The sequence below is a fragment of the Leptopilina heterotoma genome, unplaced genomic scaffold (genome assembly GCF_015476425.1).
Source record: "Leptopilina heterotoma isolate Lh14 unplaced genomic scaffold, ASM1547642v1 Lhet_92, whole genome shotgun sequence".
In the NCBI taxonomy this organism is placed as follows: domain Eukaryota; kingdom Metazoa; phylum Arthropoda; class Insecta; order Hymenoptera; family Figitidae; genus Leptopilina; species Leptopilina heterotoma.
This window is the reverse complement of record NW_025111199.1, coordinates 918,810-934,815: the sequence shown is the minus strand read 5'-3', so window position 1 is coordinate 934,815 and position 16,006 is coordinate 918,810. Positions and strand designations below refer to the sequence as shown.

At 41.2% G+C, this 16,006-nt stretch overlaps 1 protein-coding gene across 1 annotated transcript; it reads left to right on the top strand.

Moving 5' to 3' along the window:
* Positions 1–4,334: 4,334 nt before the first annotated feature.
* LOC122511977 (trichohyalin-like) lies at positions 4,335–14,237 on the top strand. The gene is made up of 2 exons (XM_043627574.1): positions 4,335–4,655; positions 12,648–14,237. The coding sequence occupies exons 1-2, from the start codon at positions 4,622–4,624 to the stop codon at positions 13,445–13,447; spliced, it is 834 nt and encodes a 277-aa protein (XP_043483509.1). The 5' UTR covers positions 4,335–4,621; the 3' UTR covers positions 13,448–14,237.
* Positions 14,238–16,006: the final 1,769 nt, after the last annotated feature.

Here is a 16,006-nt window from a genome sequence, read left to right as displayed (position 1 = left end):
ACCGCATACTTAGGTCACATTATTAGTAAAGAAGGTGTACGGCCAAATCCTTCAAAAGTAGAGTCAATAAAAAACTTTCCAAAACTTCAACGAAAATGAACGACGCTATGAAGAAACAGAAAAAGAGTGCCTTGCGGTGTTATATGCGATAGAGAACTTTCGACCATATTTATACGGTCGAGAATTCACACTGGCTTGCGATTTCGAGCCAGTACATTGTATGTCCTCTATAATAAACCCAGGAGTATGCCTCACCAGGTGGAGACTAAGATTGCGGGATTACAACTACAAATTTGAATACAAAAAGGGTAAATTAAACTCTAGGATTCAAGCTTTGTCCGAAAATCCACCATATAGGAACTCTAGTGATTCTGACTCAACAACAGTCACCGAATCGGATGAAAGTGACTCCTCTGAAGTGCTATCAAACAAAATCCCTTCTAATTCCGTAAATACTTTAAAGGCGTTTCCTATAAATACAATACCTACAAAGGAAAAACCCAGATTAAGGCCTTCTGCTCGAATGAATGACAGCGAGGTTCCTAAACCGGTGTCTATTTTAAAGAGACCTTCCACCTTACCTCCGCGACGAATAAAATCGGAATCCGGAAAAGAAACTATACCAAAAAAGGTAAAAGTATCCTTACCTTCCACCAGCGCTGAAAAAAGAAAACCTGGAAGGCCTAAGAAACAACCCACCTCAGCACGAAAAGAAGAAAACCTATTCAACAGTCTACTGAATTAGAAGAAAGTACCATAGCTTCTAGACTAAAGAATAGGAAGCGAATTACTTCTCAAGTCGATCCAACAGAAGGAGATCAATCTTCGTCAGAAGATTCCTCATCTAATGACGACACAGAACAATCCGACCCTCCTGGATTCCGTTCTCAGAAGAGTACTATACCGGCTTTGGGGCCCCCTACTTCACCCCGTAACTCACAAGCCAATCCATGCACTGAAGTATACATTGATGGAGCCTGCCAGAGAAATGGAAACGTAGGATCAACTGCTGGAATTGGGGTATGGTTCGGAGAAAACAATCCACTAAATGTATCTCAACGCGCTACAGGAAACAGACAAATAACGCTGCAGAAATTGAGGCTGCCATAGTTGCTGTCAGGAAAGCTAAGGAAACAGGGTATCAACGTTTAAATGTGATTACTGATTCTCAGTTTCTGATTGATAGTATGACCAAATGGTTACCTAGATGGAAATCCAATGACTGGAAGACTACGACTAATAAACCAGTCAAAAATCGAGCAGAATTCGAACTATTAGAAAAAGCAATGAATTCTCTTGATGTAACATTTAAACATGTGCCAAGCCATCAAGGAATTTTTGGGAACGAAATGGCTGACCAATTAGCCACTCAAGCAATTGAAAATGCTGGAACTGCTTATTTAGTTGACGAGTCCGAAGTACCCGCTGAAAGCAATAGACCAACTATCGTAGATCTCCCTCCAGTTTACAACTCCAGCGAATCTGATTCAGAAGAAGATGTCTCTGCTATACAAAAGAAATCTGATATTAGAATTGATCTTGAGAAATCCATAAAGAAATTCAACGAATGATTGGCAAGGAAAGGAATCAACCCAATTGACCTTACTACTCGATCCTTAGCTTGGGACCATGAAGGTATGGATGAATCAATTGTCGACAGAAGAAATTGCGTTTCTGAAGGAGAATCTAATGAAGAATTACTGAAGGACTTGGAAGAACAAGACCTCTGTAGAGATTATGATGATAAACTATTCTTATCACGAATTAATGAATTCTTGGGACAAACTCACAAACAACAACCTATAACTAATGCTGGTATTGCATACACTAAAAAAGAAAAAGAACCGTTGATCGAGAGCGAAGATGAGGAACCTGATGGATCAAAGCTAAATGAAATATCTGAATTACCTGTATTTCTGAAACAAAATCCTTCTGATAGAACTAGGAAGCACGTATCCATCCAAACCCCATCGGCTAACACTCATCCTTATGCTCAATCCACTCCTTACACTCACATCTTAACCCCAACAACTAAACAACAATCTATAGTCACGACTATACAACCAAATCAGCCTTACCGTAAGCTAGATATGAAGCCGCGACGTTTAGTTACCACAATTAATGAACCTCACTATCGATTAGGTTATAATACACTATTAGATCACACGCTTAGTCCGTATGATGATCTCGCTCCACCAAACTCCTGTAAAATCCAAAATGAGTGGAATGAACCCATAACGTTTAAACGAGATAATTATGCTCACTTTATATCAAGAGATTGTGAGCCAGTCGATCCTGTAGTTAAACTTTTAATAGCGACTGAACAAGTTGATATTAAAGACCTTAAAGAAATGAATCCCCAGTTACGTCAGGTTTTAGTCACACCCCAAGGACGATTCAATACCTATTCCATAGTTGTCAAAGATAAACACTATGATGCTATCAACTGGAATGACGTACAGACTGGATTAAAGGGCCTTCAAAAAGCTCTTGTTAGAGACGGGAAATCAACCTGTAGAATAGCCAATTCCGGCGACCTATTAGGTTCACTTCCTCCGAATTATATGAGAGAACTTTCAACAAGTATGTTCCGTGGTAGCGATGTTGCCATCACTCTTTGTCACGGAAGCATAGAAGTTCCCCCTCCCGAAATGAGGTCCGGGATCCTTCAAGAATTTCACGCGAGTTACATCGGAGGCCATAAAGACATTAGTAAAACCTATAAACGAATAAGAGAACGATTCGTGTGGCCAGGTTTACGTAATGACGTTACGAATTTCGTCAGAGAATGTAAAACTTGTCGGGAAAACAAACTGGTTAGGGCTAAAACTCGTGAACCAATGATTATAACCGACACTCCAGCGGAACCATTCGAAAAAGTATCCCTAGATATTGTTGGAAAATTAAGAACGACTCCCAATGGAAACCGGTATATCCTAACAATGCAGGATAATTTTAGCAAGTACTGCATTGCTGTAGCCATACCTGATATTAAAAGTACAACCATCGCTCACACAGTAGTAACTGACCTCATTTCAAAATTTGGAGCCCCTAAATGCATTTTAACAGATAGAGGCGCGAATTTTATCAGTTCTCTATTACGAAAATTAGAAAAATTGTTTCATATAAAACAAATTACCACCTCAGGCTATAGGCCTCAAACCAACGGATCACTAGAGATAAGTCACATTGTTCTAGCCGACTATATTAAATGTTATTCAAACGATTTTGATAATTGGGATAGACTACTTCCCTTTTGCATGCTCGCATATAATACATCAGTTCATGAGGCAACCAATTTTACTCCTCATGAACTCGTGTACGGAAAGTTGGCTAGGATGCCAAGTGCCTTCCCTCAAGGACCCGAATTAGCCACTTACGGCTTTTATCTTCGTGACCTGATCACCAGACTGAACGAAACACAAAACATTGCTTCTAAAAATATCATTGCTTCTAAATTAAAGTCTAAAGATTTCTATGATTCCAAGGCTCGACCTCTAAAAGCCAAAATAGGAGACATAGTATATGTACAAAAAAAAATACGGTCTAACAAATTTGATAAAAGAGCTGACGGTCCATTCACAATTGTTGCTTTTATCGAAAACAATAATGTAGTGTTAGAAAACGAGTTTGGTGAAAGGGTGATGAAGCATAAGGACAAAGTTTTACCCACTTATTGTTAGTCTTAAAACACAAAATTAATATTATTCTGAATTACAGGTTTTGCCCAGCTGCATTATGATGTCTGTAACCTTGTTAATTTTGGCATGTATCGTGATATTTGCAACAGAGACCACAAGCACGGAAGATTATTTCATCACCCGGTTCAACAAAAGTAGTGGGATATACTACGAATATGGAGGCTTAATGAAATTATCTACTTCTAATTGGAGACTGGCTGTTTTTCTAAACATTGAACAGCAAGAAAAATGGCTTCTTAATCTACGAGAAAAAGCATCAGACCTCCATAAAATTTGCCCCAATCAACTACCAGACTGCTCCACTTATATCAAAGAATACAACTGGGAAGTGTAACGTGGATTTTATTAAATCACGTTAATAAAGCCTGATTAAGGTTTCGCCGAAACTTACAGATTTTTCTGATTCAATAAATCCGAGAATTCAAATTAATTATTTATTGCTTACTATTATTATCAATTATTTAAAGACGGAAATAAGATGGCCAGACACGAACTCAACATTTGATTTAAATATTGAATTATATCGAGTCTTTAATTTATTGAATGTTGAGTTGTAAAAAAAGAAAAAAGAGGTTATCTTATAATAGAGAGAATTCCACATGTTTTGGTTAAATGGACAAAATTGTTATTTGTCCATTTATTATAAACAATATATTAGTCGACCGGCCGAAAATGCGGGGAAACGGATGTTTGCAAGCACTACCGAGGCGACAGTTATCCTGTGGATCGGAAGCAATCCTCTACACCGATGTCGGGACCATAATCATGTCGCAGGGGCGAACCATAATGCGCATGACCTATATTCGGGACTGTAGCAGGAAGCCGAGTGACACAATTTCGGCAGTTCGTGCTTGGCCGCCTAGAATAATCGGTGTCACCGTGTCCTTCAATTCGAAAAGAAATAAAATCAAGGCGAAATAATGGAATATCGGAAGCTTCTGGCCCAGATTAAAGGTTAGTGGTCACGTTCTGGAGTCTCCGTCGTCAACCATATTGCTAACGGAACCGTCAACCGACCCTGGGGACGATTCTGAGTGTCGACCACGAGGTGAACAGCTCGGACGCCGCCATTTTCGGTTGCCGGTCGAACCACCAGTTGAATAGGCAAGCCGGCGTGTGGAATTCTTCTTCTCTTCTCTCCCCAAGTTGTTTCTTTTTGAAAAATAAATCCTTTTTGGAAAAGTGAGAAAGATTTAAACAGTGTAATTTAAAGTGTCACTTTATTTATTTTCCTCAGTGCCTATAATTCATCTCTCTCCTCTGCGAATGGTAACTATCACCCTGAGTGTCGAGTCGTTCATTTTTTTTGTACTTGTAAAATTAACGAGGTTCGGTTGTAGTCGAGCTAGTCCGGGAAGATCTCTTAATTCAAGTTCAACATCGAGATCCGGGTAATTTATTTACCTGGCGCCGGGGAAGTTCCCTAAAACGGATCGTCGATGGTATAAAATTGTGAATTCAAAGTGTGGAATTCATGGTTTCAGAATTTTACTGAGACTTCAGTGCCCGCCATTTTTGTAGTGAATTTGGGTGGAAATTTCCCACCAAGGAAAAGCAAAAATCCATTACAACAGTGGCGCCCAACTCAAGGGCCATCGCAGACGAGAGAGACTGAAAAAAAAAGGATTGTAGATGTATTAGTGAGGTGAGAGAGTTGAGCGGGAGTTTTCGCCGCCGGTGAGTACTATAATTGCTTTATTTTCTCTTTTTCTTGTGAAATTTGTTCTCCCTATATCATCTGACAGGTGCTATTTATTTTTCTTGTGTAAAAATTGGAAATTTATTTTTTATAATATTTTTGTAATTAAAAAGATGCTTTGGAAAATGGTTTTGTTTTAAATATTTTTTTTAGCATGATCGAAGAATTTTTTTTAAGCACCTGCAGTGTCCCCTACCACCTTCGAGAAAAATAGAAAGATTTTTTTTTCTTTGATTAAAATTTTTTTTTGGTGAAAAGTATATGGAAGAATTACCAAAAATAATTTTTTTTCTCTTGGATTTCTCGGTGATTGGGGTGAGGGGGTAATTTTGAAGATAGTTAAATGGGGAGATAAATAAGCAGGCACGAACCCAAGTAAAAGATAAATAATAATTTCTCAAATTATTTTCTTTTTTTTTGACAGTTGTAATAAAGAAAGGAATTACAGGAATTATAGTATTTTTTTTTTGGAAATTTAAGGAAACGTAGGAAATTTTCAAAAATAGTTAGGGAAAATAGAAATAGATAATTTTACTTTATTCGGAAAATTACCCGGTAAGATTGGGAATTTAAGAAATTTTGAAACAATTCCCAATCAAAAATTAAAAAAAAAAAATTTTTTTTTTAGTGAATTGAAAAAGAAAATATTTCTTTACCGAAAGTAACTAAATTTAAAGTCAGGAAAGTTACCTAAATTCGGAGGAAGTTTACCGGTAATTTATGAAGTTTTGTAGTATTTCAAGTAAATTGGAAAAATATAGTTTTTGTGAAAGTAGGAAAGTTTCTTTGCCGACCTTAACTATATTTTCAAGCGGGAAATTTACTTGAAATTTTAGGAAATTTATGAAATTTAAGAAACTTACCAATAATTCACCCTCAAAAATAGCACAATTTACGGAAATTACGGAAAATTTTCGGAAACCGAGTAGTAAATAGCGGTAATTTCCGAAGAAATTTTGGAAATTTTTCGGTAATTTGTGAAATTTAAGAAACAAACCGATAACTTTCCCCACAAACAGGTAAATTAGTAAAAACACCGAATAAGAAACAGCGGTAACTTTTGGAAATTTATGGAAATTTCCAGAAATTTATAGAAATTTAGGAAATTATAGAATTTCTGGTTGAATTTTATAGGAAATTAAAAGAACAAGTAATAATTTTCCCAGAATAACGGATTATCACAAATATTACCGAAGATAAACAAAAAAATTTTTTTTATTTTACTTATTTGATTTTTCTTGAATTTGTTCTTTGAGTTCCTTCTGTCTGGTCTTAATTAAAGGAAAATTATCCATAAATAAAAATAAAAATTATTTTTTTTGCCAACCGTTTTTTTTTTTCTTGTCCTTTATTGACCAAAGAAAAAAAAATATGGCAGATTCAGAAAGAACAGACCCAACCCAACCCGAACTAGGAGCAGGGGGGGGGGAAATAAATCAGAGGCCACAAAACACACAAGAGATACAGACCCAAAGGGAGGAAAATTCGGAAGAGACGAATAGATTCGGACTAATAGATGAACTTGCCGAACAGGTCCAAGCGTTTCAGGAGATGAAAAATCAACTCCATCAGAACGGTTGTAATACGTCAGGTACGTTCGAAGAGGTACAATCGCGACTCCAACGGTTAATTGCACGCATGCAGGGCAATATCGAAGTTCCGTGGTACGATAGCGACGAGGCGTTCACAATACCGACGACTATAGTACCGACCTCCACCCCCATTACACCGGGTTCAGCAAAATTCATGGGTCTACCGACAACACCGGTGACCTCGGATTCCTCAAACACGTTTACGGATAGCACTAACGGAATCGAAAGACGGTTTAGACCACAACATTTCCAGAGTAACTTTCCCCCACCGAATTCAAATTTCGCTAATGTCAACACGCGTCGCGGACACGCGGAAAATAGGGAAAACCGGACAGATAATGGAGTCAATGCGGAAATCCAAGAATTGCGTGAATCGATACTCGCAATGCAACAACAAATGACAACGTTAATGTCGATAGTACAAAGACAGACAAAACAACCAGTCACAATAGCAAGTACATGTCCCACATGTTACACAACGACAGTGGTAACAACACAATCCGAACCAGTATACCAGCCGGCTAATTACCAACACACACAGAATTATAGGTACACCCACACAGACAATAGAATCAACTCGACAGCGCCACCTATAATTCCAACCACGACGGTTTGTAATCCGGATCTGCGTTTCACAGGATTGAGTTGGAGCCAACACTTAGAGTGTATACCACCTCCACCGACCACAAATTACTATACGGGATATAGACCATCCCCTCCACAACCATACGGACAATCGATAACGGAATCCGACAGACCGAGACAAGTTCCATACTATCCAACAAATAGTATGTTTCCCCAAACGAACCCAACCTTCGCGACAGCGGAAAGACATACCGTAGGCGGATATGACCAACAACAGAACACGACAGAAAATAGACAAAATACTCTCGACCCACATTACGTAAATAGACCGTCCAATCCTTTTTCGGAACAAAACAGACCGTGGGAACAGGAAAACATGTACTGGCAAAGACAGAGTAGCATGTATAAAAAACCGAGAGATGTCGCGAGAACTGTCGAGAGTTGGAAGATAAAGTTCAATGGGCAAAGAGGGTCAAGCGTAGACAATTTTTTGTGGCGGGTAGAAGAGGGAAGGGCCGCGTCATTCATGACCGATCAGGAATTACTAGTAGCAATGCCCTTTCTCCTTACCGAGATGGCAGCACACTGGTACCGCCAAAATAGACAAAGATGGTGTACTTGGGAAGAATGTAAGAAACAGTTCCAAATTCGGTTTGGAGACTCCCGATACCAAGACCGTTTAGAAGAGCAGATTCTCTCTAGAAGACAGGGACCCGGAGAATCGGCAATCGATTACCTCACATGTATGTACGGACTATACGAACTGTCGACTAGACCTATCGACATGACAGCACAGATGGACCGAGTACATGCAAACCTTAGGGCCGAATACCGTAGAGCAATCCGTAGACACGAATTTTATGATTTCAACGGTCTTGCGGATTTAGCTACCGAGTACGAACGAGTAACCGCAATTACGGATGACGACACACCCCCACCCCCACCTGAGAAATCGCTTATTCCGGAATACGCGTTTCGAGGGCAGGTTGGGGCAAGTCAGAAACCGTCAAACATTGCGGCGCTCAAATCGGAAACGGAGCAAGTACCGAGACCGATAAATACAGAAGACCCGCAAACGAATACGGAAAAACTAGGCGAGCTTTGGCCAAAGACAATGGATGCATTGGTGGCAGCTCTGGTGGGCAGTAAAAGGTTTTCCTCACCAGACAACCAACAATCTTCCAAACAGTCGGGAAATTCCAGATGGAATAAGGAAAAGAATTCCCAATCGAACACAAACACGAGTAATTCGACGTCAAAAGACAACGCCGAGAAAAATTCGAACTCCCAATCGGACAAAGAAGCGGAAAAAGAACCTAAAGAAGTCGAATGCTGGAACTGTCACGAAACCGGCCACTTCCAAACAGGTTGCGCTAAAAAGCGTCGTAATAATTATTGCAGACGGTGCGGTAAAGACGGCGTGACCACTAAAACCTGCGAAGGGTGTCCGGGAAACGCGAAAAAGGAGGAGAAGTAAAGGTCAACTCCTCCTCCTCAGAAAACATAGAAACCTCAACAAAAGTAATCGAAACAACCGCGCAACAATCCGAACCGGTAGTAATAGAAAATGATCGGAAATCCGCGGAGGACGTTAACAAAAAGTCGAAAAAACGGAAAGCCACCCGACAGTATGAGGCCGACCAAACTGTTTTGTTAAACGACCGTGTTGAGAGTCACAATGGTACAGATCCATGGAAAAGTAATCAGGCAATCATGGCACTGTTAAAAGCGGATATAGAACCTAGAGTAGAATCCGAACAAAAACCGTTGCGCTTAGAAATTAGGGAACCGCCAGCGGAAGACAAAGGCTTCAGTTTACGGGTATTCACGAATATACGAATAGGCAATACCCCTAACGTGCAAGCTTTAATTGACAATGGTGCATCGCGCACAGTATTAGGCGATATCGGCCTAGCAATCGCCGAGAGGTATAAAGCGGATTTACAGCCGGCAACCGAAAAAGCGGTTATGACAGCCGACGGTACGGTGCGCCCGGTAAAAGCCGTTTGTTATCTCCCAATTGAAGTCGATCGCGTGTCCCGCATGATGAAGGTGTTAATAGTTCCAGGAATGGGTGAACAAGTTTTCCTGGGAGTAGACTTTATTCATACTTTCGGCGTGATACACGATGGCAGACAGCGACAATGGTACATGGCCGATTACCCAGATTCGGTACATCGGTACACCGAAGAGGGCGTAGAAGCTATCACGGTCCAAAACGAAGGCGACGCGCCCGAGTCGGAGAAACTATGCGGATTAGTAATAATAACCGACGAAGAACGTGAAGATTTAAAACAGTTTGTTTCGGGTCTCCTTAGAATAATCCCCGATGACCTACCGGCGACAGATCGAGCCGAACATGTCATCGACGTCCAGGATCATTCGGCAATAAAACAGCGCTATTATAGGGTTTCCCCGAAAGTTTTAGAAGCTATGCACGCAGAAATATTAAGAATGTTAGCAGAAGGTATCATAGAACCCTCAAAAAGCGGTTGGTCCAGCCCTATAGTAATGGTCAAAAAGGCAGACGGTACCTACCGCCTATGCATAGATTTTCGGAAATTAAACCGTGTAGCGAAAACCGACGCGTATCCATTGCCGAAAATGGATACGATTTTGGAGAAACTTCGAGCCGCAAAATATATCACGACCTTAGATCTAAAATGGGGGTATCACCAAATTCCCCTATCACAGAAAAGTAGAGAACTCACAGCATTTACCGTCCCCGGTATGGGTCTATTTCAGTTTAAACGCATGCCGTTTGGACTCTCAGGAGCTCCAGCGACATTCCAAAGATTAATAGATTCCCTCATAGGGCCGGAAATGGAACCGTTTGTCTACGCGTATTTAGACGACATCGTGATTGTCACCGAAACACTCGAAGATCATAAAAAGTGGTTAAAAATCGTGATTAACCGATTACAAGAAGCGAACCTTACGATTAATCCAGAAAAGAGTAAATTCGGAGTAACATCCGCCCGATATTTAGGATTTATCGTAAATCACGAAGGCTTACAAGTTGACCCGGAAAAAGTAGAACCGATCACAAAATACCCCGAGCCAAAAACAATCAAACAACTTCGACGTTTTCTCGGAATGGCGTCGTGGTACCGACACTTTATCCCCCAGCGTTCAACTTTAGCCGAACCACTTAACAAACTGTTACGCACTAACATCCCGTGGAAATGGGGCGAAACCCAACAAAACGCGTTCGAAGAGCTTAAAGAACTGATCGCGACCGCGCCAACCCTAACATATCCTGATTTTACGTTACCGTTCGAGCTACACACCGACGAGAGTGACTTCGGTATAGGTGCAGTTCTTACTCAGCGTCAAAACGGAGAAAACCGGGCCATCGCGTACGCGAGCTGAACGCTCACGGGAGCAGAACGGAAATACTCCGTCACCGAGAGAGAATGCCTCGCGGTAATTTGGGCTGTGAAGAAATTCCGCCATTACCTCGAAGGGTTTCATTTTAAGGTCATCACTGACCACAGTTCACTGCGTTGGCTGCACAATTTGCATAATCCAACGGGTCGGCTGGCTCGGTGGGCGCTCGACCTCCTTGAATACGATTTTGAGGTAGTGCATCGGAAAGGATCTGAACACCTTGTCCCGGATGCGCTCTCAAAAATGTACGAAGAGGAGATGGCGCTGCCAATAGCTGCCTTGACACCGTTTGAAGATCCATGGTATTGCCAGCGTGTGAGGGAAGTTAATGAAACCCCGAGAAAATTCCATGGCTGGAAAGTAACGGACGGTAAACTCTACCGATACCGCGTAAATCCGTTAATCGACTCGGTTATGGACGATATAGATGCTTGGAAATTAGTGATACCTGCTGAACAAAGACAAGAAGTCTTTAACGAAATTCATCACGAACCCCAAGCAGCTCACCTCGGAATTGAAAAGACGTACCGCCGAGCAACAGCGCTCTACTATTGGCCAGGAATGTACCGCGACATTAAAACCTGGGTCAGCACGTGCGACACTTGTCAAAAAATCAAACCCGACCAGCGACCCGCGGCAGGTTTAATGGGAAGAAGAATTATTCAGAAGCCATGGTCAGTAGTAGCCACTGACGTGATGGGCCCTTGGCCCAAGAGCACATTAGGCTTTCAATATCTCGTGATCTTCGAAGACTTATACACGCGGTGGATAGAGTTGGCCCCGATGCGTAAAGCCAATGCGGAGACAATAATAAAAGCATTCGAAGATTTAGTTTTAAACCGATGGGGAGCACCCCAAGTTCTGGTATCGGATAACGGAACCGAGTACGTTAATCAAGCATTTGAAGGGTTAACAGAAGCATATGGGATAAAACATTCTTTTACCCCGGTGTACCACCCACAGGCGGACCCCGTGGAACGAGTGAACCGAGTGGTGAAAACAATGATATCGGCATATGTTTCTAAAGACCATAGAAAATGGGATGTCTATCTTAAGGACCTAAGATTCGCGTATAACACGGCAGTGCACGGAAGCACAGGCGTTAGTCCGGCATATCTTAACATGGGTAGAGAACCTAGACCGTATAATAACCTTCGAGACCGAGCGGAAGAGAACCAAATAGACCTCACACCCGAAAACGAAAATGAATGGTTAGAGCGGATAGAAAAGTTGAAAGAATTACAAGATTTAGTCTCTTTACAAATGGACAGCGCGTTTAACAAACAAAAAGCGAGCTACGATAAAAGACGTAGACACGCGGTCTTTAAAATAGGAGATAAAGTTATGTGTAAAAAACAAATAGCCTCATCCGCCATAAAAAAAATTACACGAGCATTCGGTGGTAAAAACCAAGGACCGTTCACGATAGTAAACATAGTAGGACCTTCCGTATACGAAATCGCTACGGAAGAAGGTAGATCTTTAGGTAGGTTCCCAATCAAACTCTTGATCCCCTACAGAGAACCTAGAGAAGGGGGGGGGTTAGAGATAACACGAAATTACAGATCTCCCAAAATAGTAACCCTAGCATGTAACGGAGACAATTTATATTTTTTTTGGGAAACCGATTACTTAGTAGAAATGCTTTAAAACATGGGTACGATTTCTTTTGCTTTACAGGGGAAGAAGAAAAATTGAAAAGGGAGGCTGACCGAAAACGGGTGCTCGCCGAGCAAATAGAAAGACTAATTGAAGAATTCGATAGATCGGAAATAGCGCAGCCTCCTCCAATTCCGACCAGACCAGAGCACGAAGCAACATCGGCACCTCCTTTACGCCCACAACAACTTCCCAGGGGTTGGGTACCAGCCGGCACTAGTGGAAATGTCGCGCAACAGATGACAGGGGCCATACATCGCTCCCAACAACCGAAGATACCGGAGGCCATCGGGATTAATAACCCTTCCCAGGGACGAGAGCAACAAATCGACCAGAGGCGGGGACCAGACGAGAGCTGGAAGGAGTTCCGCCTTCGAACCGGGGTACATCGGCCACCCAAATATATCAGGGACAAAGCCAAGGTCAAGTATGAAACGCCTGCAGAGAGAGGGCGAAGGGAAGCCCGAGAGGATAAAGAGATGGCCCAACAGAAGGCCATCCTGCAGGAAACCCAGCAAAGGAAGCAGAGGGAGGCGGAAGAATACGAGAGAGCTAGGGAGGAACGCCGACAAGCCCTGATCAGAGAAGAGAAACGCTTGGAGGAAGAAAAGAAGAAACAACTCCGACAGGAGGCTACTAGCGTAGCCCTCGACACGGTTGAAGACATCTGGGGACGCACATGGGGTCAGTACCAAAATAACCAAAGTTGGCGGTTGAACCACCTCCCCGAGATAACGGAAACAGCCCGCCGCAGGATGTGGTGTCGCAGATGCGGTCAACGGGGCCATGAAGAGAAGTCGTGTCCCGAAGCAACCGAATAAATTTTTTCTTCTCTCCTCTTTTCTCTCTATCTTACGAGACAGAGTAAGCTCGCGGAATAGGGTGAAAAACAGCCCCACATGAACCGTAACCGAGTCCAAATTTATTTAAACTTTCGAGTTTGGTTAATTAAGTTTTTTATTTTCTTTTTGGCTCATAATAACTTTGGTTTTCTTTCTCTTTTTGTTTCTTTCGGACATTCGGGATTACTTCAAGTAAAAAGCGAGTCTTACATACTAATTTTTTTTTATCTGTATCTAATATTGCCCTTAGTGGATCTTGTTTTGTTTTTTTTTCTTCTCCAATTCTATTGAAAGAGAATTGGAAGTATCCCTACTTTAGATAAAGGATTACTCCCAACAATTTCCAGATAAATAAAGAGAATTCATTTTGGAAATTAGACATATTTGTAATTTTTTCTTTTCCATTGTTACCCGTTATTTCTTTGTTTTATTTTATTATTGCTGCTTCGCGCCAACTATGAGAACTTCGAGAGAAATATTCAAGTATCTAAAACGAGAAACGATCAAACGTAAGAGAAGAGACATTAAAGTCAAATTAACAGGTTGGAAGATCGGACCTTGCAGGTATTAAGACAATAACTTTACTTACTATTTATTTTTGTTTTCTGTTTCTCTTTCCAAAGCATCTTATATTCTGTCAGATTGATTGTGCATTACGGAGTCCCAGGGGAAAAGAATGTAGTAACACCCATTTTACAATAGGGTTGACGAGTGACCCCTGTTCAGACCGCGGGCCCAGAAATTTTGGGACATTGTTTCGGCTAGACCGAGGGGAGTTGTAACGTGGATTTTATTAAATCACGTTAATAAAGCCTGATTAAGGTTTCGCCGAAACTTACAGATTTTTCTGATTCAATAAATCCGAGAATTCAAATTAATTAATTATTGCTTACTATTATTATCAATTATTTAAAGACGGAAATAAGATGGCCAGACACGAACTCAACATTTGATTTAAATATTGAATTATATCGAGTCTTTAATTTATTGAATGTTGAGTTGTAAAAAAAGAAAAAAGAGGTTATCTTATAATAGAGAGAATTCCACATGTTTTGGTTAAATGGACAAAATTGTTATTTGTCCATTTATTATAAACAATATATTAGTCGACCGGCCGAAAATGCAGGGAAACGGATGTTTGCAAGCACTACCGAGGCGACAGTTATCCTGTGGATCGGAAGCAATCCTCTACACCGATGTCGGGACCATAATCATGTCGCAGGGGCGAACCATAATGCGCATGACCTATATTCGGGACTGTAGCAGGAAGCCGAGTGACACAATTTCGGCAGTTCGTGCTTGGCCGCCTAGAATAATCGGTGTCACCGTGTCCTTCAATTCGAAAAGAAATAAAATCAAGGCGAAATAATGGAATATCGGAAGCTTCTGGCCCAGATTAAAGGTTAGTGGTCACGTTCTGGAGTCTCCGTCGTCAACCATATTGCCAACGGAACCGTCAACCGACCCTGGGGACGATTCTGAGTGTCGACCACGAGGTGAACAGCTCGGACGCCGCCATTTTCGGTTGCCGGTCGAACCACCAGTTGAATAGGCAAGCCGGCGTGTGGAATTCTTCTTCTCTTCTCTCCCCAAGTTGTTTCGTTTTGAAAAATAAATCCTTTTTGGAAAAGTGAGAAAGATTTAAACAGTGTAATTTAAAGTGTCACTTTATTTATTTTCCTCAGTGCCTATAATTCATCTCTCTCCTCTGCGAATGGTAACTATCACCCTGAGTGTCGAGTCGTTCATTTTTTTTGTACTTGTAAAATTAACGAGGTTCGGTTGTAGTCGAGCTAGTCCGGGAAGATCTCTTAATTCAAGTTCAACATCGAGATCCGGGTAATTTATTTACCTGGCGCCGGGGAAGTTCCCTAAAACGGATCGTCGATGGTATAAAATTGTGAATTCAAAGTGTGGAATTCATGGTTTCAGAATTTTACTGAGACTTCAGTGCCCGCCATTTTTGTAGTGAATTTGGGTGGAAATTTCCCACCAAGGAAAAGCAAAAATCCATTACAGAAGATACCTGGGATACAGCCACCGATATTCAAGATGAAATTTTAACGGAATTAGCAGAATTAAAGAAGATAAAAAGTATATCTCCAATAAAACTTCAAGGACAAATGAGGACCAGAGTACAGCATAGAAGAAATTATTCAACTATCAAGAACTACAATACTACTAGAAGAAGGGCACCTTAAGGTTTTGGTGGACATTCCTCTGCTGGACAAGATGGACTACATGATTTACCAATTGCACTCGTTTCCAGTCTTTCAGGATATCCTTGTAAATAGATCTGCTAAGGTATCCATTCAATTAAAATACTCCCACATCGCCGTTGATGAGCCCATGCGAACTTATATGCTGATTAATGAAAAAGAATTGGAACCATGTAAAAAAACTACAGAATATCTATTGTGCCAAAATGGAATAGCCATTCATGAAATCCGCGGGAGACTACCGTGCGAAATAAAACTTCTATTAACTCCAACAATGGAAACACTAAAATCATGTCACATTCTATTGGAGTACCAGGAA